The 24,549-nt window shown below is 41.2% G+C and overlaps 2 protein-coding genes across 13 annotated transcripts in view; both read right to left on the reverse strand.

Annotated features, from left to right (window-relative positions):
* Positions 1 to 543: 543 nt before the first annotated feature.
* si:ch211-167j9.5 (tyrosine kinase receptor Cad96Ca) lies at positions 544 to 9,413 on the reverse strand. 2 transcript variants are annotated; one of them, XM_034868006.1, is made up of 12 exons: positions 9,126 to 9,413; positions 8,813 to 8,903; positions 8,636 to 8,729; positions 7,339 to 7,564; positions 5,728 to 5,866; positions 4,623 to 4,721; positions 4,298 to 4,458; positions 4,028 to 4,165; positions 2,861 to 2,972; positions 2,300 to 2,399; positions 1,722 to 1,821; positions 544 to 880 (listed from the first exon to the last, which is right to left on the reverse strand). In XM_034868006.1, exons 2-12 carry the CDS (start codon positions 8,850 to 8,852, stop codon positions 827 to 829), a joined length of 1,263 nt encoding a protein of 420 aa, XP_034723897.1. In that variant the 5' UTR covers positions 8,853 to 8,903; positions 9,126 to 9,413; the 3' UTR covers positions 544 to 826. The 2 variants fall into 2 exon arrangements, with proteins under 2 accessions (XP_034723897.1, XP_034723898.1); XM_034868007.1 differs by lacking the exon at positions 9,126 to 9,413 and adding an exon at positions 8,991 to 9,070.
* Positions 9,414 to 15,938: 6,525 nt separating this feature from the next.
* usp32 (ubiquitin specific peptidase 32) overlaps positions 15,939 to 24,549 on the reverse strand; it is a 45,128-nt gene continuing 36,517 nt past the window's right edge. For 8 of the 11 annotated variants that reach the window (XM_034867994.1, XM_034867993.1, XM_034867991.1 and 5 more), the window contains 12 exons: positions 24,165 to 24,338; positions 23,224 to 23,398; positions 22,987 to 23,138; positions 22,233 to 22,649; positions 21,774 to 21,958; positions 21,243 to 21,329; positions 20,752 to 20,872; positions 19,575 to 19,766; positions 18,245 to 18,470; positions 17,578 to 18,035; positions 17,390 to 17,482; positions 15,939 to 16,828 (listed from right to left, as the gene is read on the reverse strand). In XM_034867994.1, coding sequence (XP_034723885.1) covers positions 16,655 to 16,828; positions 17,390 to 17,482; positions 17,578 to 18,035; positions 18,245 to 18,470; positions 19,575 to 19,766; positions 20,752 to 20,872; positions 21,243 to 21,329; positions 21,774 to 21,958; positions 22,233 to 22,649; positions 22,987 to 23,138; positions 23,224 to 23,398; positions 24,165 to 24,338 — 2,454 coding nt within the window. In that variant the 3' untranslated portion in view covers positions 15,939 to 16,654. The remainder of the gene's footprint in view (positions 16,829 to 17,389; positions 17,483 to 17,577; positions 18,036 to 18,244; positions 18,471 to 19,574; positions 19,767 to 20,751; positions 20,873 to 21,242; positions 21,330 to 21,773; positions 21,959 to 22,232; positions 22,650 to 22,986; positions 23,139 to 23,223; positions 23,399 to 24,164; positions 24,339 to 24,549) is intronic. The other 3 variants (XM_034868000.1, XM_034867998.1, XM_034867997.1) reach the window with 1 other exon arrangement.

Genomic DNA, 24,549 nt, shown 5'->3' on the forward strand with positions numbered 1-24,549 from the left:
ATATATATATATATATATATATATATATATATATATATATATATATATGTTTGTCTTTATTTATTTTTGTCTTTATACACACAAAGTAACTGTTGTAAAAGAAAAAAGGCTGAATGGGGTGAGAGCAAATTTTATTACATTTTATTTACAGTTTAGTAATTACAATGGGCAGATGTAAAGTCTAGGTTAGTGCAATTAAGTTTTAGTGCAAGTATGGTGACAAGGGTCAAGGTGATTATCTAATGGCTGTATGTATATGTGTTTATATAATCTTGAACTGCAAAATCTGTTCTTCTGATACCTGCATTTCCAAAGCAACGTGCCAATATGTTCTATATCTATAATACACCAAAAGCTAGAATTAAAATATAAAAGTAAGTAATGAAAAACATTGATAAGAAATAAGAAAACACAGAGAAATGTATTTCAGAAAGTCAACATGTAGGCCTTCTGTGCTGCTGCATGCAGTGAACAGATCAGGCACATCACACAGAAAAAATGTTTTAATCAAGTTATCAATAGAATGGACATTAAAAAAAAAAAGATAAAAAAGTTAAAACACAGAACATTACAAATATTTTACAGTGATAAACTAGAACATATAAGTGCATATGTTTTCTGTTGAGTTGTGTGTGTAATCATCTTATAGTTATGGCATATTTCAGACAGCACCTGAAAGGCTGACCCAACCAGATAAATGTAATCTAAAAAAAATGATGTGTATTGTTTAAAAAAAAAAGAAGTAATAAATGTAACTATTATTTGATTTCTTGTAGTTTGGTTGGGATTTGTATCTTCAAAGGTGACACCGGCTACTCGTTCATATTTATTCAGCCTCGTCTTTCACCAAACGCAGTGGACTCTCAACATCCACATAATCCTGCAAAAAAAGAAGTTCATATATAACGACAAGGACGTTTTCATTAAAGAAAACACCACTACAGTCTACCGTTTGTCCAACTGCAGTAACAAAGAAGAGGAATTCTTTCTTGGTGTGTCTGAAAATGAGGTGTGTTACATCAGTGGTTCCCCCACAGCCCGTCAGATGAATTCCCATCGTATGTTCCAAATGTAGAACACTATACATTATATGGTTCATTTTGTTCATACTTGTTGAAATGTCAATATTTAGGTAGGTTTGGTCAGCAATCATGGACTACTACTTGGAGTGAAGCTGAATGTTTCAACCATTTATCCATAACTATTAGCCAATCATTTGGACTGTTTAGTCGTTACTTTTAGCTATTTATTTTTACCACTTATTCATGACTTTAAGCTAAAACGTCTGTGCTCACTTGCACGCACTCTTACATAACTGGAACATGTAGTGTTCAGGTGTTTCAGCTCATATCTTAATTTAGTCAAAACATAGTTTCTATTTTTTTTCAATTTCTATTTTCATATTAGTTGAGCTAAATCTTTCCACCCACCCAGTTCCAGCAAAAGAAGTAAAAGTACCCCTGGTTGGGAATCACTGTGTTACATAATATGATCAAGTATGAAAAGTCATGTGACTTTACATGCTAGATTAAAGTCATGACTTTAATCCTGCAGTCTAATCTAAGATAGGTTCAGACTATTATGGGACAATGAAGGTCACATGGTGATGGTTTTGTTTACTTTTACAAATATTGACAAGGAAATGATAGGAAAGGAATGATAGGGAAAAAAGGGATACAACCTTTTAAAGATCAATAATTTGAAATGCAGCTATTTCTTACCGCATCATTTTCCATGATGTTCTCCAGCATGCGGACTATGTCTGTGAATGAGGGTCTCAGAGTGTACGGTTCCAGCCAACAGTCTCGCATAATGTGAAGTCTGTGGGGTTTAGACATTCATGGGATGCATCATGTCATGAGCTGCTGACAACCAATCATCATACTTAAAGGTCCCATGGCATGAAGATTTCACTTCATGAGTTTTTTTAACATTAACATGAGCCCCAGCCTGTCTATAGTCTCCCAGTGGCGAGAAATGGTTATAGATGTCAACCAAGCCCTGGGTATTGCTCTGCCTTTGAGAGAATGAAAGCTCAGATGGGCCAATCTGGAATCTTGCCCCGTATGAAGTCATAAGGAGCAAGGTTACCCCCCCCCCCCCCCCCCTTTTAACTGTCACTACAAAAAGCCAGCATGAGCCCACTAATTATGAGACTACTGCTTTTGGTTGGTGCTTAGATTAAGTAGGCCTATACATGTCCAAATAATGCTCCCGTTTGTACATAGACCATGTAATAGCTTACAAGTGCTTGATAAAAGCTGCTTTTGAAAGGTATAGGAGACAAACAGGTTCTTACAGCTCTGGTCTGCAACCGTCAGGATTTGCGTTCTTATGACCAATACAGATGTGGTACACCACTGCCTCGGATGTCTCAAGGTTGGGGTACGGCAGTGTTCCTGAAAAGGTTGTTTTAGATGTTACATATGAGATGTTCCGAAGTAAAACAAATCCACCTGCCATTTTGTTTTGACTAATCAAGTCCTGTTTTTTCCACTCAAGCTCTTTACTTACCTGCTGCATTTTATAATGTACCATTGCATGTATTAATATCATGCTGTCAGTTTTACGTCATCATGATCATATATTAGACTTTAACAAAGAGACCAATATTTCCCAATATGTAATTTGACTAGTTTCACATTTCCCCAGACTGATGACATTTTAGGGTGGTCGGGAAAGTAACTACTGCCTTGAAATAAAGAACATGTGTATTTACAACTAAACTAAAGAGGCAGTAAAACAATGAAAAATCTCCTTTAAACTAGAATTGGACCACTTTGGCCTTTTGTCTAACCTGGTACATTTAATCATTTTGTGTCACATATGAAACCTCTAATTACCTGAGCACCCAACTTACCAAATGTCTGCATCTCCCACAGCACGATGCCAAATGCCCAAACATCTCCCTTGAAGCTGTAATAGTTGTTCTTGAAGTACTCAGGTGGGTACCAGCGCAGCGGCACACGCTGCTGCATATTTACACACAACGGAAAAAGTGATATTACTCTCAAAAATGTGACCTGGAAAAACGCACAACCAGCTCAACACAATAAAGACCACCATGAATAAACATATTTTTTTTTAAATTGAGACTAAAGCATACAACGTCATTGGTTACTGAAATTTATTGGTATAACTAACAAGCTCATGTTGGAAATTATGAGTAACTGGGAAACGTTAATGTCACGGTTACTGCTGCCCTTTCTTTAATTCAGGGCCACATCTCTCTGAAACCTCTGGTTTCCTGTTGCAGAGGATGTTGCTATATCCCCCTACACACACACACACACACACACACACACACACACACACACACACACACACACACACACACACACACACACACACACATACACACACACACACACACACACAAACACAGATTATAGCTTACTTTTGAGTAGCAAGAAGAGAGACATTTTCAATTTGCTGCTGAGAACTTGCGCTGCCTTATGTTATGTTACGTTATGCATTGTTACAAGTTCAGAAGGCGATGTTACAAGAATTGTCCAAAACTGATATAAATTGTGTCTATACTGGTACAAGATGTGTCCAAATTGGTATAAAATGTTTTTTTTAATCATGGCACTTATTGTATCCAACTGTTATGATATAAGATCAAAAAAGTACAAGATGTTACCAAAAGTCTAATAAGGTTTGACTAAAAGTGGCAAAAGATCCAATTTGTGCATTTTTTTATGCCGAAACAATGCAGCATGTGACCCTTGACGTGCTATCATATCATATATATTACCCATTTTAATAAGGTTGGGCCACAAAGCTGATCAGCAGATTTGTTGGCGGTTTAAGGGCTGGCAGAAAATGACAGCCCTGTCATTTTCAATATATACCAATATTTAAAAAGTTAAGTCACAATTTGGACAAGCTGTTACCTATTAAAGTAAATGTTCTGATGGTGTTGAGCTCAGTCGTTAGGGTTTGAGGACATGACAATTGGAACTTGAAAAATCATAGGAAAACTGAAATCCGAACTGTATCAACAGGAGATTTGATGCTGTCTTACCTGTGGGTTTCTCCAGCGGCTGCTGCGGCGGCTTGTCATGCGTGTAAAGTCTCGGGCGAGGCCAAACTCTGCCACTTTCACCTCCCAGGGAAACTTATTGACCATGATATTCCTCAGAGCCAAGTCACAGTGCACAATCTGCCGGGAAGACCACACCAACACTGCTTAGCATGGGTCCCAGACTGGTTAGTGTGGATAAATAGTAGTATATTACATTTTCATTCATCAATCAACAGCTGAGTACGTCACAATAGGCTGTAATGCTGTTACCATTTTGGAGCGCAGGTGCTGCATGGCCAGAGCGATGTGGTAAGAGGCAATGGTGAGGAGGCCCTGCAGCTCAGGGTCTGTGCTCAGGTTGGCTCTGTTGGTCTGCAGGAAGGTCCTCAAAGTGCCGTAGCTCACATACTCCATGATCAGAATGTAAGGCTCTGCATATATCAAAACATTGAGAGAGGATGGATGGACTTACAGAGAGGAATATAGCCAAGGTCTCCTCTACATCCATTTATTATCTTTCAACCGGGACCAAAGGGACAGGACAGTGGTTTCATTCTTGCAGATGAATAACAGTTTGTGGATGACTGTCTCTCACCCTCAGTGGTGTTCCAGTCCAGTAACTGGAGGATGTTCTTGTGGTGCACCAGTTTCTTCATGATGGAAACCTCTGTGTCCACATGCTTAAGACGGACACCTCAAGGAAGAAAGAGAAAGAAAAGGAAACCAAAGCTAAAAAAACTTAAAGATTTAAAAGGGAAACAACTAACAATCACCATTGAAATCTGAATGTGCATTTGCATTGGTGCTTGCTATTTTGATAAAGATGCCACATGGTGTGTGTGTGTGTGTGTGTGTGTGTGTGTGTGTGTGTGTGTTTTCTGCAGAATCTGTAGTCAACGAGCCAAGAGGCAGAATGGTCATCTGCATTTTTATCATAGAACTCTTGCATCTGAAGTTGCTAATCTGACTCTAAACAACTAGAGTAATTCTTGGACAACCCATGAAATTAAATATACCTTTAGTCCCCAGCAGTAACGGTTCTAGACCCTTTCAGATGAAGGGGACTAGGCTGGGGCCACATGCAATTTTTGGGATACCAAATACATTCCACCAACACATACCACATAGGTTTGGTTCTACAAAAGACTAACGAAACACACATACCATTGAACAAAAGAATACTCCTTCAGTGTTGCAGTACTATATTTTATGTATCACTGCACATTAACAATATAATATAATAATGGGCAGTTTAAAAAAAAAAAATGAACATGTATGGTAGTTAGGTGGAGCAGAGGGGGGCTTAATATTCCTGGGGCACTGACCACCCTTGGCCCCCCACCCCTAAAACCGTCGCTGGTCCCCAGAGGCTAAATCATTATCAGATAGGTTCACAATATGAACTGATGATATGAACTACCAAAACAAACTCAAACTATGTGAATAATAGTCACACTGTTCCACCACTGTCATCACACGATCAAAAGAACAAAATCTCAAGCGTCCGTAGCCAGATTAATGTGTCTGTCTGCATGACAGACCACAGTGTGACAACCCTGCTGTGTTTATGTGACTGACCCGTGTCTCTGTTGACGCTGCGTTTCCAGGTTGTTAAAATCTGGCTGCAGTGCTACTCTATACCTCAATTAATCATCTCTGTCTCCAGGGAAGAAAAAGCTTGTGGAAATGCTTGTAGGTACCTTTCTTGGTGATCTTGCAGGTGAACATGTTGTGGCCTTTACACGTCCCTCTGGTCATCCTGGCCTGGTAGAAGACGCCCTCCTTCCCTGCTTTAATCAGCTGCAGCAGGTTCAAGTCTGACTTGGTAACATGGGGACCCTTGCACAAATATCATAAAGGGTGAATTTTAATTAGGAGGACAGGAGACTAAGAGGACATGCGAACAACATAATCCTGGTCAAAGTCATTCTTTCCTATTCAGTGTCACACCTGGAGAACCCTGGGAGCACTGTGAGAGTCATGTTTGTTTGTTTTTATTTCCCCTGCGCTTTCAATTTAATTCAACTATCACTGCTCTTGCGAGGTGGAGTTGACCCCCACCTGTCTGCATGGACCATTAACTACCTCACTGAGAGACCACAATATGTGAGGTATCAGGACTATGTGTCTGATGTGGTGATAGCAGCACAGGAGCACCACAGGGTACAGTGCTCGCTCCTTTTTCTCTTCACCCTGTATGGAGCGGACTTCCGGCACAACATGAGCAGCTTCTGGGATTTTGTCAACCTTGTGAGTCAAACCACCTTTACATCAACGCCAGCAAGACAAAGGAGATAATGATTGTCTTACTTAGGAGGCCCCACTCGGTGCCACCTCGGTGAACACCCAGGGGGGTCGACATTAAGATGGTGAAGACATACAAATACCTGGGTGTTCACCTCAACAATAAACTGGACTGGTCCAAAAAACATAGACGTCCTGTACAAACAGGGCCAAAGCCGTCTCCACCTGCTGAGATGACTGAGGTCCTTTGGTGTGTGCAGAAGGTTAAAACCCTTTAATGATCATGTGGTGGCATCTGCAATCTTCAGTGCAGTAGCCTGAAACAGACTGGGGAAGAGGGCTGGCTCTGTATTGGTCTGCCCTCAGGACACCATAGAGGAGGTGGGGGGGAGGAGGATGTTAGCCAAGCTAGCATCAATCTAGGCAACAGCTCTCACCCTCTGCACAAGACTGCTAGCTGATTCTGCAACATGCATATTTATTTATTTACTACTCTGTGTTACCTCCTACTGTGCAATGTCATTTCTGTTCATTCGCACCTTACTCACCTGTCTATCTGTGTGTATATAGTCTGTTTATACAAGGGTGTTTATAGTGTACTGTTATTGTAACTCTTATTCTATATTCTTATTCTTTATTCTTATTATAATACTTGTGTATGTTTTTCCTATGTCTATTTAATGTGTATTTCTGTTTTTCTGATGTGTGTGAATTTTTCTTTTGAGCCGCTGTAACAAGGGTGATTAAAGTCTATCTTCTCTTATCATTTTTTAATAAATTGTACCAGAAATGTCTAATTTGGCTCTATCTTGAGGCACGGTGAAATATATCTTTGGCACAAAGGAGACTTGATCAGCACTAATACAGTAAAGCCCCATTGATGAGATAACACAGATCATGTGTCACATGTACAGTTCAAATTCAGTTAAGGGTATCTTGCACGTGAGATTTCCTCTGCAAGCTGACTCCCAACGGAAATAAAGCACCCCTTAAGTAGGTCAAATATCTGACTGTATATAACATCAGCATCATGTGATGACATGAAGACGGTGGTGTATCAGTAGTACCTGCTGGAGGCCTTTCCACAGCCTCCTGGAGGAGAGTCTGACGTTGCTGCTCTGCTTTAGTGGAATTTGGGGAGGAAGCTCCTGCTCCTCCTCCTCCCCCTCCTCCTCCTTCCCCGCTGCTGGACCTGGTTTCACAGGCATGAGGGGAGCTTCCAGCCGAGGAACAGCATCCATTAACAACTTGCTGCGCTGCAGCTCTTGAATGGTCTTCACCAAAGAACGATATCTGAAAGAAAAAGTTAAGGAGGTTAAGGATTCCAGCAAAAGCTCAAGGCAGCTGTACCAGGGGGGTGCTGTTTGCTGGAGATAAGATAAAGATAACTAAATGTGAATAAAAAGTATGAAAATGTTTCTGTGGGAACATTATTATTTTAAGTTGGAGGCTGAAGAACTTATTTCACAAGAAAGTCTTGAGTACAAATAATCTATTTCTTATATTTCTTTTAGCACATTGGTATGTATAATAAATTTATCCTGCCTTCTCCCGCTCACCTGCATTTTGGTCCTCATTACCATGCAAACTATCACAAGCTCATGTGGAACTAACATAAGGAGAGAGTGAGGGCATGCCACACTAGCAGCTAAATTTATAACGTGTGTTAAAAAGTGACACAAGTTCATAACGGAAGTAAAGGCTGGACTATAATAGAGCTGTTTGAAGCAGTTTGTGAACAGTGTTTTCTGTTGGTGAGGTTAAGTCCCTCTGGACTTTGGGCTTTTTACACTTTGTAAACCTATAGCATGCACAATAAAAATATAAAGCACAATAAAGAAAAGGGAAAAAGCCAAAAAGCCTGTTGTGAGCACTTAAAATATTCTTACAATGATGTAGGCCTATTTATGATTTATCATTGTTGTTAGGGTGTTCTTTATGTTTTCTATCTACAACATATGCTTTTTATTTCAGTGTTTAATTATACATCATCTTGGTGCCTTTTGATACAGCGTTCCTGAAATCCACTTAACATAAATACAAATGGAGACATCATTAATGTTGATAATCAACATTTGTGCTACAATTATGTGCCATGACAATGTTAGTCCGCTGTTAAAAAGTTCATGGTGAACACTAAAAGCCCTCAGTTTTCCTATGATCTAAAGCAGGTAAAATGATAACTAGAAATACCAAGTCAAAGGCAATTGCACTTGATGATGCAACATTGAATACATTCCACTTTGTGTTTTCAGCTAATGAACCTTGTGTTTCTATAAACATTTTACAACGTCAATCTAAACTCAGCCAAATCCACTGACGCATCCAGTAAATTACTTTTGGAATAACTTCAGCCTGCCTTACTTTCTGAGACACACGACCGCCAGCAGTGTGAACACCAGGATGGTGAAGGAGAGGGCCCCTGTGAGGGTGTAGACAACCGGGTCCAGGGGCCGACCTAAACGAGCCAACAGGACATAAACAGTCAGCTCCAACACGCTCTCACACATGTCAGTGAACACAACTGGATGTAATTCTTACCTGTGGCAGTCCAGCCTCCAGTGGTGGAATTAGCCGACATTGTGTCTTCTGCTCAACAAGGGGGATTTTGATTGAAGAACATCACCTCAGCCTTGAAGATGATAATGATCCGAAGAGCAGGAACAGTATTAATGATGTACTTTCTTTTATTAATTATACAAAGGGGAAAAATACTAACGTTGTAGAAGTTTGATGTACGAACATCCTGGGAAGCCCAAAACAATAAGAATGCACAGTGAGAGACACATTAAGCTCATACATTCACATGAAAAAAATGTATTACACACTAAACACACACACTAAACTGCCTTACCTTTTGTTTGTTGATGAACACCAGTTTAATAAGTGACTGATGATGATCCGAGGCCAGCTGGAACCGTTCTGTTCTGTGTTTATTCTGTCTGGATTTACCAAAAAATGCCACAACCTTACAAGAACCAACCATGTGTTGTGTAAATCTTGAGTCCGTCTGTATTGTCACCAGCGAGAGTTCTCTTTGTGTGTCAACCACAACATAAGCAGAGGAAATGAACAGGAGCAGCAGGCGGTTTGAGCTGCATGACACTTTGTATCACATTCTACATGTCCCTTATGTTCAGCACGCAGACTGAACTTTGGTTAAATAAACTCTCCCAGACATCAGAACTTAAAGGTCCCATGACATGGTGCTCTTTGGATGCTTTTATGTGGACTTTAGTGGTCCCGTAATACTGTATCTGAAGTATCTCTTATACATACCTTAGTGGTCCCCTAATACTATATCCCAAGTATCTTTTATATAGACCTTAGTGGTCCCCTCATACTGTATCTGAAGTCTCTTTTATATAGACCTTAGTGGTCCCCTCATGCTGTATCTGAAGTCTCTTTTATATAGACCTTAGTGGTCCCCTAATACTGTATCTGAAGTCTCTTTTATATAGACCTTAGTGCTCCCCTTATGCTGTATCTGAAGTCTCCATCCCAAAATTCAGCCTTGGTGCAGAATTACAGCCATTAGAGTCAGTGGCAGTTGGCCTTGACCAATGGCCACTTTGCTTGTGTAAAAGCCATGATGTCTCTCTCTCATGGGTGGGACACATTTTCTGAGCAGGCAGAGCAGAGAAAGGGGAGGTACCCTTGCTCCTTATTACCTCATAAGGGGCAAGATTCCAGATTGGCCCATCTGAGTTTTCATTTTCTCAAAGGCAGAGCAGGATACCTTTCTAGCCACAGGGGGAGCATAGGTAGGCTGGGGGAATGCGTATTATTGTTAAAAAATTTCACTTTATGAGTGGGACTTTAGCTAGGGGACATAGGGACAAATTAGCTTGAATGGGCATTGACTGGGGTCAATAGTGATCACTGATTAGATTATTTGGGATGGCATGATTGAAAGAAATCAGTAGCCTAGTATTGTTGGATACAAACCACCGAAAGTCAGATTAACAGATAATACTTAAAGTATGGTTGGTCTCAAGTAAAACTGCATTAGGTCATTATCAAACTTAAAGTATAACAAGTAAGAGGTTCTTGTCAGTGTTGGTGGTGTACTTTACTGTATGAGTCATCTATGGACCCACTTTTCTGTCCCCAGGCTTTGAAAAAGCACTTTACTTTAACACTGTAATCATACTTTCTAGCCGCATATCGTTTTTATATTTTAATAATGAGCATGTTCTTTGAATGAGCATGTTCTTTATATTGTTTCAATAGGGAATTGGACAATATCTGTTTTTAATCAATTGTATAAAATTCCAAGTAAAATAAAATTGCTGTATACTAAAACAGCATAATCTCTCCCATTTTAAATGCATCATGTTTACACCAATATCCCATTCATGAAGAGATAACAAAACTAAATAAATATCAGATATTATGTAAATAATATTATAAAACTGGTCAACTGGTGTTATGTCATCGGTGTTACAATTTAACAATGATAGTTATTCTGAAAACATTGGAAGAGTTTTGACATCACTTCCTGTACTGTACATTCTACTTCCTAAAGAACTGTCATTGTAGACACTTGGTAAATCCACTGTCTCTCTACATTTTCTCATTATCCCATAATTTCCCTCAAGGCTTTCAGCTATGGCTTCACTGGAATCACTTATTTTTTAAGAAAAAAGATGGATTAACTTACTTGTTTGAGTTTAGCATGATTAGCAACATGTAGTTTAAGGTCCTGCAATCCATGAAATCTTAACATGTCAAAACCTAACTATAGCTGTACATGTGACAGACAGCTATAGTTAGGTTATAGTTATATAGTTATTGTCCGTTTGCATGTCATCCGGACAATCCCCCAACAGATATAGCACAAAGTCCCTAAGAAACGCTTTAACGGTCCTTTTAATCACTAGAGGGGGGACAACAAAATAATGTTGTCTTGTTTAATTTTTTTAAAGTATTTTCAAAAATGAAAACGTCTTAACCAGAATCCAACATATCATTAGAAAATATAAATCAGTTATAAGTGAAAAAACTAAAATATTATTGATGGTCTGACTGGCCTACAGGTTAGTCACTTAGGTAGATACCGATACAGTTACAGTTCATCTAAGGATTTACGGGGCCACATGTGTGTTAAACAATAAAACATGGTTTATAACAGCATGCAAACAATTCTTATTTAAATAGTTTTGTATCTTTTTGACTAAATAAAGGTATGTATGAAGGCTTTAAGTTATCGTGAGCACAGTTTAATAATCAACTTAATTTTATACAATATATGTAGAAGGGGGTCCCTGATCCAACTCTCTTTCAGCTAAGGGGTCATGGCTTAAAAGACATTGAAGACCCCTGCTTTAACTGATAAACCAGCCGTAGTTAGTTGTTGCTTGAGGGCCTAAAACGTGTGAATGGTGTGAACATGTCAGTCAGCATTAGGTCGGTGAAGTGGAAAGGCCCCTTCACATTGTGCATATGAAAGCCATTTCTGCATTTCAGTAGCAGTGTTTCCTTAGGGGAAGTGATCCTGCATGTGGATACCTTTCGCATCTGCACGCAGGCTTACTGCAGCAACATTATATTTTATGATCAGGAAGGGGAGTGACGAGTAGAACTATTTTAAACGAGCCACGCTTGCAGCTCTGTAAACTGTGCTCAGCTGTGCTGATGGGATGATAACCTTCAGCACAAATATCACGGTTTCACAGTATGTCAAATACAGTTTTAAAATGTATTTTTTTTAATTGAACACAATGTGTTTTATTTTTAAACACGTGCACACCGTCAGGGAGATGGATTATTAAACTACAGTTTCTCTCCTGGACTAAAAAATGAAACAGCTCATACTTTAGGAACAGTATCTTAGGAAAAGTATCTTGAAACCACTGAAGCTCAGTGGTGTTAAGAGAGCATGGGAGGAGGATTTGGAGGTTGGGTAGCTGATGAGACAAGGTAGGAAGTTGTGGGATCCTGGTATGAGACGTCAAGAGAAGGGAGGATTATTCATGTGCATCGGACTCCCTGTAAGATTAAATCATTGGATTCTGATATAAGCTGGAGATGCGAAAGAAGCAGGGGCACATTGATGCATATGCTATATGAATGTCAAAACTTTTGGTAAAACATTACAACATTTAAATTCATTACCAAAGTACTACGAGCAGACTGATTAACTTCTCTATTGAAATGGTGAATTGCACCCTTTTCAATAGAGAAGTTAATCATGTCAAGAAGGGAAGGAACCAACTGTTCCCAAAAAGTTAGCAGCCTTAATTTCCTTACTCCTGAAAAAAGATATGGATTCTACAGAGTTTTCTAGCTATAGGTCGCTGAGCCTGCTTAATGCTGCCTTGCAAAGCTGCTAGCCCGTTGTTTGGAGACTTTAATGGCAAAATTAGTGAACTCCGACAGGATTAATAAAAATATGACTTGGTCACTCCATGAAGTTCTTTTTGTCAATATTCCTAACAGCTCCAGCTATGCGTTGGCCCCCTTATCTCTCATCTTATAAAAACTTGTAGATTATCTGAATCGTCCTACCACACAGCTTGTAACTTGCATGCTTTTTCCCATCAATCAATAATACAGCGCGCCTGATTGGTGGGAGGCCGATAACAGCCCCACAATGGGAACAAAGGGGAGTTCATTGTCTAAAACATTCCAGATGTATCACAAAAACAATTCGTCCTGTGGGGAATATGAATGTCTGTCCCAAAGTTAATATCGTCAATATATTTAGTCAGCACCAGTGGACGGTGGAACTAACGACAGATCGCCATTAAAAGAAAAATGTGCATGGCTAAGAACACAGAAAACAGCACATTTCAACCTGGTGTTAACGTTTCCTCTGCAGAATTTAATTTGTTGCTTGGGTATCTTGTTACAGATCAACGGTATCACTCCATATACAACTACAAGTACAGTATTTTGTACAGTTCATATTCAAATACATAGTTTTCATTGGCTTATTTACAAAACACATTTTTGTATGTACATGTTTTCGTCAGTGCAACATCACTTTCTTTCAACAAACACCTTACAAAAAGTTCTTTAAATTAACACGTCTGGTTCAGATCCAACAGAAATGAACTTAAATAAAAAGAGGCTACAGACACTGACAGACAGCTCAGTAGTAGATTGCACAACCTGCCGACACTCCAAACTACTCTTCTGGGCGGCTTGACATGTTATTTCTGTGGTTCACAAGTTTGTGTTTGAACCAATTTCAACGTTATTATTTAATTATTTTGGCCAGAATGTCTTTGTTCCTGGATTAGGAAAGTTGTGCAAAAATTAACTCCAACTTTAAATTGTATTTTTGCTTTTATAGTTTAAAGATGCAGTAGGTACGACTTATAAAACTAACTTTTTGTCATATTTGCTGAAACTGCCCCTATGTTCCAGTAAAACTACATGAAGCACGTAATTTAAAAAAATTCAGCTCCTCTGGCACCACCTATAGCCTGTAGTGCGATTCGCATAAATCCACCGCTCCCTGTTCAGATCCTCCAATCAGGGCCAGGGGTGGGGTAGCTGTCAATCACTGCTCAGGCACAGGCATTTATTCTCCCTTGTGGGGGGAGGGGCTTAGGAGACAGTTTGGGCTTTAGCAGAAAGGGGGCAGGGACTGAGAAGTTGTTGATGTTCAAATTCTTTGGATCTTCACAATCCTACCCTTACAATCCTCCCTACAGCAACTTTAAGCTACAGTTGTCATAAGCTTAGCATCACACAAGTAGTTTGAGGGAACATCCACATCCACACAACAACAACAACAACAAAAACGTTGACAGCTATTGCATCATTAAATGAAGCAAACATTACAAACTGGGTTGTCAAGAGTCCAATCCTTAGGAACTTTTTCCCTTTGAGCCATGTGATGACCTTTTCAAACACGGACTACAACTGGACATCGTCTACAGCTCGGTGGAAAGGCAGGAGGATGGAGGACGGGAAGAACTGAGCAAGAAAACATAAATAGCACTCATCTATACATTTCCATTTGTTCAACAAACGTACTCGGCAAAGGATTAGAAAGTTTCATTCAATGACAGATATCGCTCCAAATACATCCATAATGACGCCTTCTCCTCATAAATACAGCAGCTAAAAAGGGGGTGAACACAGAGATTCATCTCATGTGATTTTGAAAGACAAAGTGGGGAACCGTCAGCTGTCTGTTCACAGTGATTAGACAGAGCCCCGCGCAGGAAGAGCTCCACACATGCTGCTACACAAAGCTCTGCCACTCGACTCCACACAGCAACACACGGGTGTGTTCATTTCAAACTAACCTCACATCAAGTAGCCAAACCTTCAGATAAAAAGGAAGAAACGGTAACCAACATTTAGACTCGGCGCAAAGAAAACAAATGAGGATCTAAATGTTAGGTTCAGTGATTTTTACAGGTCTAACTACAGTCCAGACACATACTGTACTGTAGCCAACAGATTCAACAGGCCGTGCTTTGTTTTGAAGAATAAATGAACAGTAAACTGAAACCACGTGATACCAGTGGGCTTATGAAGATATTTAGCAGGGTGCCATCTTGAAAATCAAGTTCACCACAATGTGCAGGGGAGCGCTCCATTACTGGCAACTTTGAGACATCTTATGAGTGGCTTTTAAAGAGTATCTTAACACACCCTGAAAATGTGTTGTTGCTTTTTTCTTGCTGCAGTGATTCACGTGTACTCCAGGACACACGCATGGGGGCTAAAGATTACGTCTGTAAAGGAAAAAAGATAAAGAATCTGGGTGATCCTGTTAGACCTCTGTAGCCGTTTAACTGCTACTAGCATAACACACCCGGATGTCTGATCGAATTGTTAGCAGAGTTGCATTGTGGGTATTGAAGGTATTGGTCAGTATTGACAAAAAAGATGAAGGTGTGACATAAAGAAAGATGACATCTCATATTCTGACTGATTGATTCTGATCAGTTTTTTTTACTGGCCTTTGTGGGGCCGACAATGTTATAGGAGTGCAGATCTAGATCAGTGGAGTACTCTTTCAATAATATAATGTTAAAATGACAGGTAAAATCATTTGCGGCCCAACCTTTTCTGGTTTCTTATTGGGGAGCATGTGAACATTAGTATTCCAGATCAGTTTGCATCTCAACAGTTGAGAATTGCAGTAAGTAAAAGGTTGATGTTGCAGCGATGTGAAGACAAGCCCAATGCCGCTAGTGTAGCTCCGAGATTAATATCCATTTACAACCTGAAGTGGCTACTGAAACCTGCCTCAAGAAGCAAAGAATCACAACAATAAAATAAATCTTTTAAAAACAACTCATTTGCAGAATCCCAAAAACAAAAACAAAACAAAAAAAAGTATTGAACATAAACTGTATGTTACTCTTTAAGCCTTCTTTTGAGATCATGGCACCTGTCCCAAACAAACCCAGATTGATACTCAAGCTTTTTGAGTTTCTAAGAAGTTATGGGTACAGACAGGTCAACAATGCACATATCACCACTGATATTTGGCAGCTGTGGAATGAAATGGTTTTGGCAAAAATGCCTAATTGTATGTCCACATCAGGGCCTGTGTGTACTATGACTCCTACCCTGGAAGGAAGCATTTTGTGTTATTAATAATACTGCGACAGACTTTGAGGGTACAGTTGGCCAACAGACTGCAGAAAGCGATGAGGTAGCAAGTGACTTATGTTTTCTCTCGTGACACTATCGCTAATAAAACCTTTCAGAACCTTACCTATTTTTTTTAAAGCTTGTCATAGTATCCAATACAATAGATACCAAATGTCAACATCATGTTCTGTGGCGTCAAACATGACATTAACACAGGTTCTTTAGGTCTTGGGCCCCATTTACACTTGGCATTTAAAACTCAACTTGTATCCAATCATTGGCTTTGCCTGGATTTCCTTCTATGGCGTCATTAATTTCCTTCTTCCATTAAGATGTTCAGGCTTGGATCACATGATAACTCCAGGTGCAGATGTTTTTTTGTTTGTTTTTTCTTTTCATTTGGACATCACAAGTGATAAATGCACAATAACAAAGCAACCACTTCATGACTTGGCCATACTGGCATACATTCAGAGATGCATTAGTATGCAAGTTTATGTTACATGTATGTTATGGCGAGGGTTCTTCACGAGAGGAGGAGGGGGTGGGGGGGTTGTTTTGTCAGGCTCAGCAAAGTGCACCAGTTTAGTGCTTTTTCCAGGGCTTCATTGTTGTTTCGGCAAACCTTTGCACTAAAATATGTTTGCGATCAAGTGTAGAAAGTGCTGCGACGCATCCCTAAAGACAGAGACCACAGTCTGACTCTAGTCTAGTAGAATTCCTCCAAACAATGGGAACGTCTGGTGCTTCCTGCTCAGAGCAGGAGGCGGGAGCAGAGAGCAGGTGTAGTGCTGGCTGATGGAAGACGAGGTGCGATCACTGGAGGACACAGTATTTCTTGTAGTCGGACTCAAAATCTTCATCCATGCTACTGGTGTCGGCCATCTTCTTGCCATCAATCTTTGGCAGAAACTGGGAGTAGTCGACACCTTGCTGCTCGTAGAAGAGGATGTACGCCGAGTCAGTGTCGATCTCCTCAGAGTGCACTTCCTGGAGGACATTTATTTTTGTAAAACAAAGAAGTGTCGTTATGAGATGTTCAAATCTGGACAACGTTACAGGCAGACTAAACGATATGTGATGGCATGTATCCACCACTAGATGCCTCTAATGTAAAGGATTTCCAAATACTGCATATAATGGCTTTTATTCCAGGTAGTTTATATAGATGTGGTTTCAGTTTGACATCTTTATTGTTCAATGAGGTTTAAAAAAAAAAATACTTAACTAACCTTTTGCTTCTCTGTCCCAAGTCTTGCCCACTTTTTTTCAAGGATTGTCATTTTGTAAAAGCTAGATTTCCATGTCTTGTTTTTAATTTTAAAGCAGACCAAGGTCTTACATACTGTAAGTACTGGGAAAATATCATAAGGCTCAATCCACAGCAAAATGCGCATAGCCGTATTCAGAAACTGTGACCTTAAACAAGCCGCCAGGACTTTGGTATGGTTGTGATGTTACAGTTATCCACGGCAATAATCAAAGGTTAAAGGTAATTAAAGGTATGCTATTACTTGTGAAAGTAGAATATGAAGTGTCCTAATGCCTTACCTTACAGCTGCTGTCATTATAGCAGTACCATTTCTCATTGGGGTTTTTGGCATACGTCACATAGTGGCCTCCTCCCATGATTCCTGAATGACACTGATAAGATGAAGCACAACAATATTTTAGACACTTTCACAGCAGAAACGCTTAAAATGACTTGTGTGACGTTGATGTTGATGTGTGATACTTACTGATATTGCATAGAGGTTGTAGATGGCGTCCAGACACATGTTGTCACTGTGCCGGAGCAGCGAGTTGTCAGGGTCCATGCTGCTCTCTGTGCTGCAGTCTGAGCTAAGTCCATTGCTGTCACCGTTCACCAGGACCACGTCACAGAGGCTGCTGGACACCTCAGTACCGCACAATGCCTCTGACGCGATCACGTCTCCTGATCCAGGGAGGCTTGATTCTTCCGCCCCTGACAAGCTCCCCTCTGTGTCCGGCTGTTGTGCACCGTCCTGTGGCTCAGCCTCAGGATTAGCAGCTCCATCCAGGTTCTCCTTGCTGTTAGAGAGGCGGTGTCTGCTGCCCAGCTGGGGAAGGCGTAGCCGGCCTGGCCTGCGGCCTACGCTGCCGGTCTTTGGGCTGCCAGAGGGGCTGCTGGTCCGGCTGAGAGAAGGCGTTGACTTCCTGCTAGAGGCAGGGGAGGCTGTTGGGAAACCACAGAGTTAAATAAACGTCCTCTGCCATTGGGCCATTAGCTGCTCAGCTTATTTATACCGCCGTCTATTTTGTTTCACAAGCTGTCATGTTAAACATCAGACACATTATGCATATGTCTCTTTAAAAATGTAAGTAGTCTCAGTGCATGATTGGCTTGCAATAACTAAATATTAGGCTGAAATCAACATATGGAACCTTTGGAGAGGTTGCAGAAACCAGCGGGGGCAGAGATGGAGGACAGGTTGTCTTCTCCGACCCTCAGCAGATCCTCGCTCTTACTGCGGGAGTGAAGGCAGTGCTGCTCCAGGTCTCTGGGAGCCAGGAAGGCGCTGGGGTCAAAACTCTCCCTCGGGAACTTGACAATCTTCTGAGATTTGATCCAACGACCATTTACAAACTGGAAGCGCTTCAGGTGCACAATCTGAAGAAGAGAGCACCCATATACTGTTTTGTCCTTCAACTAGTTTCAATACAAACAGTAAATACTACTAAAAACTAGGGCTGCACGATATGAGGAATATATTTAACTATGTCTGACTGATATTAATGATTTTGGAGGGAATGATCAATTTGTGTCATTCTCATTTTCATTGAAACATTTTGACATTAAATATATGTAAATGTTTATAGTGTGATTTTTTTGCCGGGATCTGTACCAACATTTTTATTTTTTGGTCTGTAGTAGGAGTGGAACGGTTCATGTATTCATATAGAACTCAAACGGTATGGGCGTCACAGTCAGGCACACAAATTTACACGGAGAATACACAGAGAATTATTCTTTTTTTCCTGGCAAATGAATTTTTCAGGGACTTATCATATTCAAAAACTCACCAAATTTGGCGGTCACATCTATTCTGGTGAATAGGTGCACAAAAATGGCTCGCTAGCGGCCCCCACAAAATTAAGAAAATTGAGCCCCCAGGCAACACCACCTTCAATAACAGTCGAACCGTTTAAGGTACAGTCAGTTTTATAGCTGATTGTCTTATTTTGTTTACAAGTTACAGATGGAGTCTTGAGATTATGTGTGGTACTTATTGGTCACTGTTTACATCTTACACACTTCAGGCTTTTTGCAGCTAGCTCAATGGAGAGACTATCTGACACTAAGTGGTACAGCCTGAGACAAACAATAAAAAGAAAGTGCCTTCGCCATATTTGTTATGCTTTTCCGAACTCTTACCGAACCGTGATGTCTGAACCGAGGTATGAACCGTTCCACCCTTAGTCTGTAGAACAGGATATGTAGGCTGGAAAGTCTTTGCAGCACCACAATACTGAATTCTGAATGGTTTGGCACATATTTTTCCTTTAGCATATATTGCCCCCCCCCCCCCCCCCCCCCCCCCCCCCCCCCCCCCCCCCCCCCCCCCCCCCCCCCCCCTGCGATATGGATATTGCACTAGTACATATTACGATTTCGGTAAAATTGCGATCAATTTTGCAGGCTTATTGAACACCCCATGTAGTGTTCTATGTACAGAGCTCAGGTCTGACACAGACTTAGAAATAGGCCACTGACCAGCATGGGCGGCAGCCTCCAGAGGTCCAGCTTCTTAGTGGCCAGCCGGTGCGTCCTGCACTTGGAGCAGTAGTAGAGCTCGTCCTCACCCAGCTCTTCCTCACTGGTGAAGGCCTTCAGACAGCTGTCCAAGCTGATGGGCTCAGCCTGGGCCCGACGGGACTGCTCCACACTGCAGTGCTCCTCCACAATCTGCAGGGAGACCATGAGGGTGAGGATACTGAACAGCGTGAGGATGAATTCCCACTATTCTTTTGGGGTGACAAGCAGCAAAGGTGACAAGCAGCAAAGGACCGCAGGTCGGATTTAAACATGGGCCGCAACTCAGCCTACTTGCGGCGCACACCCTACAGAGTGAGCTGGCAGTCCCCCCCTATTCTCAGCAACTGTTAGCAGATGAAGAGCATAGACTGGAAAGATGCAACATGATGTCTTTTAAAGCAAAGCCAATTAATTTATGGAGGCCACCTAAACCTGTCTTTTTTTTGGCTTGTCTAGTTTTCTATTTATTTTTCTCCCAAATACCCACATTGACATGTACCACCATTCTTAAAGTATGGTACTTTATTTGAGCACACTTTCACAAACCAGCTGAAGTAACATTATGACCTTAATGGCACCCAGAATCCTGGACTCGTTATTGGATCTCACTGTGAAGCCGAATGAACTGAGCATTAAGCCGCTCACTGGTAACTCGGTGTGGTCAACTTTAGAACTAAAGCAGATTCTGTTTAACAGATTATCTCAGCTAGCTCGTATCTCAAAACTTACACAATACTGAAAGACTTTATCATTGTGAACCACAGCGATCAATACCAAAACTGCTGGAAAAGTCTGAAAACCAAGTATGACGCAGAGCAGTGAAACTCACTTAGCAGGCCTTACTTCGAGAGATCTGCAGTAGAAGGCTCACTCTTATCTCTTGCGTATTGACAAGATTATCTTACGAGTTTTTTGTTTTTCAATGATCAACAACAGTACCGGGGAGAGTAAAAATAAAAATGGTACTATTGACGGTTACAGTATATCTTCAAAGGACAGTTGGTGTGACAGTCCGACATTACAATGGTAGATAGAAAAACTGTGCCAAACATGTTTTAAGGTTGTAACCATTGCCTGTGCATTTCTCTTTATGATGGGAGAAGAGAGCATCAAGGTAAATCAGTAAGTGTTTTACCCTTTCCTGGGAGGTCTGGTAGCGGAGATGCAGGGCGGTGGGGTCCCAGTCCACAGCTATATAAGCATTTCCCACAGAGGCTCTGTCCTCTGTACACTCTATTGCACAGCCTCGGCAGAACCTGGAAACGCACAGACAGACACAGGTACAGCTGCAGTACATACACATGTTCACAGGCACGCAACTCGCAAACCATAAATTATGAACATTCCTAGCTTCTAAAATCAAATATGCATCAATCTCCATCTCACTTTAGGTCTTGATTTGTTCATTTGTTTCTGAGGTTAAATTCTTCATTCTGATCAATTGTTGTGCTTTTCCTTAGCATTTGTTTCCTTTTCTGTTCATCGAACAGCTTATGGCTAAAATCACCATACATACAGTAAATGATATACATCATATACAAATCTAGACAATGTTTCGTCACCACCAGATACATTAATCCCAAATTTGTGTGTATATGAAATAACATACAGGAAGGGATGTCTTACCTGTACCAAGGACACCAGGCACAGGAATTGCCATCCTTTCCCACAACCCGCAAAGTAAAGGGGTACTGGTAGCCCATACTGTCATCACTGCAGAAAAGGAAAAAAAGAAAAAGAAGAAAAATCAGTGTGGATGTGTTTTTGACACTCATCTTGCTCAGAACGTTGTGTGTTAAAAAACAATTTCTATGTTGTATTCTTATAACAAGGCACTGTCGGCAGTTAGTTGTGCCTGGAATTAATAACACTAAACAAAGGAGCGGAAATAGATCAGGCTTCAGATAGCGCATACCGATGAGTCCTGATCCTAATACCGCAGGACATTCTTAATCATCTTCACTTCAGACCTAAAAAAAGATCAATTCCCTCTTTGTTAAGATACTCACATTGCATTGTGATGTCTTTAACTTATCTTAGATTAGATTAGCCCAAAGAGGGGAAGCGGGGGATAACTGCTAGGCTGAATGTAGCTCCGTCAACAGCAAAAAAATACACATAAATATGTTGGTAGAAAGGTGAAGACCGAAGGCCTACCAGTCCTGGGCATGGTTGCTGGCTTCCTGTGGAGGCAGTGGGCTGGCCAGTCGGGACACTTGGATCCAAACAGCATCGTACAGATCCTTCTTACTGGTGTGGACCGTGCAGGGAACGATGAGCGGCATGCCAAACAGACTGGGCCGGTTCTTCTGAGATGACAGGAAGTACAGCTCCATACGCATCTGAAAGGGCAACACAACATTTAAGTTTTACTAACAGCTGGGACACAGTCAGGCACATCATTTCTTTGTGGCTAACTATCACCTACAGTATTGAGCAACTACAACTAACTGCTGGAGGATGCATAATGTAAAGAATTGATTTTGTAACAAATAACTAAAAAAATACATTATTTAAACAGCATGCATCCATTCAACTCTAAAATGAATGACAGTATTTGTTTTGCACATACTGTAATGTACTATACAGTACACTGCGTTTGTATTGAGTTCTCACCATCTTTCTGTGCATGGCGATGATGTAGCCTATGAAGGGACTCTCCTGTACTGGTGTGATGTGTCCATTGGCAACCCCGTTGTCCAGGGGCGACTCCGGGTTAAAGGGCACCATGGTGCTGGGCCCACCGTTGGGGATGAGGACGGTCTTACTGCCCAGGTCCCCATTGGCAGCCGAGCAGTTGGCTACTGGGGTGATGTCTAATAAAGGCAAAGAGCGAGGAGACGACAAAATGGACAACTGTGCATTCAGACAGATCCATGCTGACAAGACTGCAAAGACAACGTGTGAGTGATCAGCTTTACCTGTCAGTGTGGGTGAGCTCAGTGACGTTGGTGAACCTGGCACCGGGATCTCAAATGCACACAGGAAGCCGTTAACAGAAAGACGGACCTTGTGGTTGTCCTGAGGAAAGTTCTGAACACAAACAATTGGGACATCAGACTGCAGTACTTCACAGCAGTACAGAAACAGAAAGCACCGAATGTGTAATATGGAGCAACAGACAATAAAAAGGTTAGAACACACAGTTGGGAATAGTTCTTTATCTCCTTCATTCACCCTAATTACAAAAACACTTTCTATACCTGTAGTGGCATCTAGCCATGTAGACAGTTTGAGTAAACTGAGCCTTTAATTTGCTATCTAACCGCGTTAGTCACAAAGAATGATGTTGCCTCTGTCTCTCTGTCTTACCGGCTACACTTTTTACGAGACGAGGCCTGCTACATGATCAGTGAACCAGTCTCAGTACCTTGATGTTGGAGGTATGAACTTCAGCCAGGAGGATCTGCTCAGGCTTCAGACTACACAGTTCACTAAGCTGTTTCTTCAGCCCAGTGTACTTTTCATCCATATTCAACCGCAGGCCGTAGCGCACAGGTGTGGAGCCATCCAGTTTAATCACTACAAACAAACCACAACATTAAACGTGATTAAAAAGTTTGAAAAAACAAATACATTTTCCGAATCTTTCCTCCAGCCTTCTCACCAGTGATCTCCAGATGCATGGAGCTGTCCATGGGCAGGGGCAGAGACAGGAAGTTGAAGGGGTCGAAGCGAGCGCTGATGTGTCCGCAGGTCTTACACTTTACCTGGGACCTGAGCTGACCGTGAAATAGATCCACTACGATGGAGCGGTTCCTACGCAGGTGGTTCTCCCATGCCTTTAGGGTGGAGGAGCATTAACACACAGAGAGAGAGAGAGAGAGAGAGAGAGAGAGAGAGAGAGAGAGAGAGAAAGAGAGAGAATGGTGAGATCACACACCAATAATCCTGCAAATGTATCCCTCAGGACATACAGAAAACAAACAGAACATCAATACAGCGACATTACCAATTTAAAAGAAAAGCTTAGCTGACAGGAATTGACTGAACTCTTCTCCTTATCCTTTGACTCTCAGAACAAAAAGCAGAGGGTGTGAGAGCTTATTACCTCAACATCCCTCCAAGGAGGGGAGGGCTCCGATCTCAATTGAACCTGTACCATTAATGGTTCAGAGAGGCCTGATGCTCAAGTCATAACACTGGCCTATTCCCCCTCTTGGGCCTTTACACTTTTTAATTATCACTCAAGCAACTGAATTAAATACATATACAGTATGTATAGTCAAATGGACAAAATCCACTTTCCACTCCAATGTGATTTATTTTTACAACCAATAAAGTTGCAGCCCGGACAGCTAAACGATGAGCTGAAACTTACAAGTAAAGTAAAGCCGAGGGAACAACTTCACGACTTTGTGTGTAATCTCTCTTGCACAAAAGGTTTGCTTTGCATTTGGTGTAAACTCACCATAAGACAGCTGAGTTCTTACAATGAATTCCAAGCAGATTTATATTGATCTGTCCAAACTAGTATGCCAGAGCGAGAGAAGTAGTATTCATTTTATTTGTAGACAATATTATTTGAACAGCAACATGACCTCTGACCTCAGAGGCCACCTCCCAGTCAGGCCGGCCATCGCTGTCCTTCAGCTCCACGTAGGGTTTCTCATGGACTCTGTTAAGATCTTCATGGAGACCATCCAGCAGGAAGGCTAGCAGCTCCTGGGAGTCCTGCTGCTGGAAGCCATTAAAGCGTGGGGCATACTTTGCTATTGTCCACTGAAAAGGAAGTAATGACATCGTAGATGTTATTTCTTCAAGGGCACACTAAAAGTCCTCCTGTAGCACTTTAACAAGTTTAGACAGAGCGCACAAACACAAAGATTGTGATGCAGCTTGCAGAAAGGTGAAAAGTTATGGATAAATAAAGAACTAAAAACGTACCAACTTCACAGTTTGTATGGCCGACTGTCAGAAAAGATCAAACACA

This window comes from Etheostoma cragini, chromosome 3 (assembly GCF_013103735.1).
Source record: "Etheostoma cragini isolate CJK2018 chromosome 3, CSU_Ecrag_1.0, whole genome shotgun sequence".
Taxonomy (NCBI): domain Eukaryota; kingdom Metazoa; phylum Chordata; class Actinopteri; order Perciformes; family Percidae; genus Etheostoma; species Etheostoma cragini.

Coding starts and splice junctions, on each gene's coding strand:
- si:ch211-167j9.5 (XM_034868006.1), bottom strand. CDS start 8,852: ATGTCGGCTAATTCCACCACTGGAGGCTGGACTGCCACAG. Junction 4,722..5,727: donor CTGCAAGATCACCAAGAAAG/GTACCTACAAGC, acceptor TTCTTCCTTGAG/GTGTCCGTCTTAAGCATGTG. Junction 2,400..2,860: donor GTGGGAGATGCAGACATTTG/GTAAGTTGGGTG, acceptor CAACCTTTTCAG/GAACACTGCCGTACCCCAAC.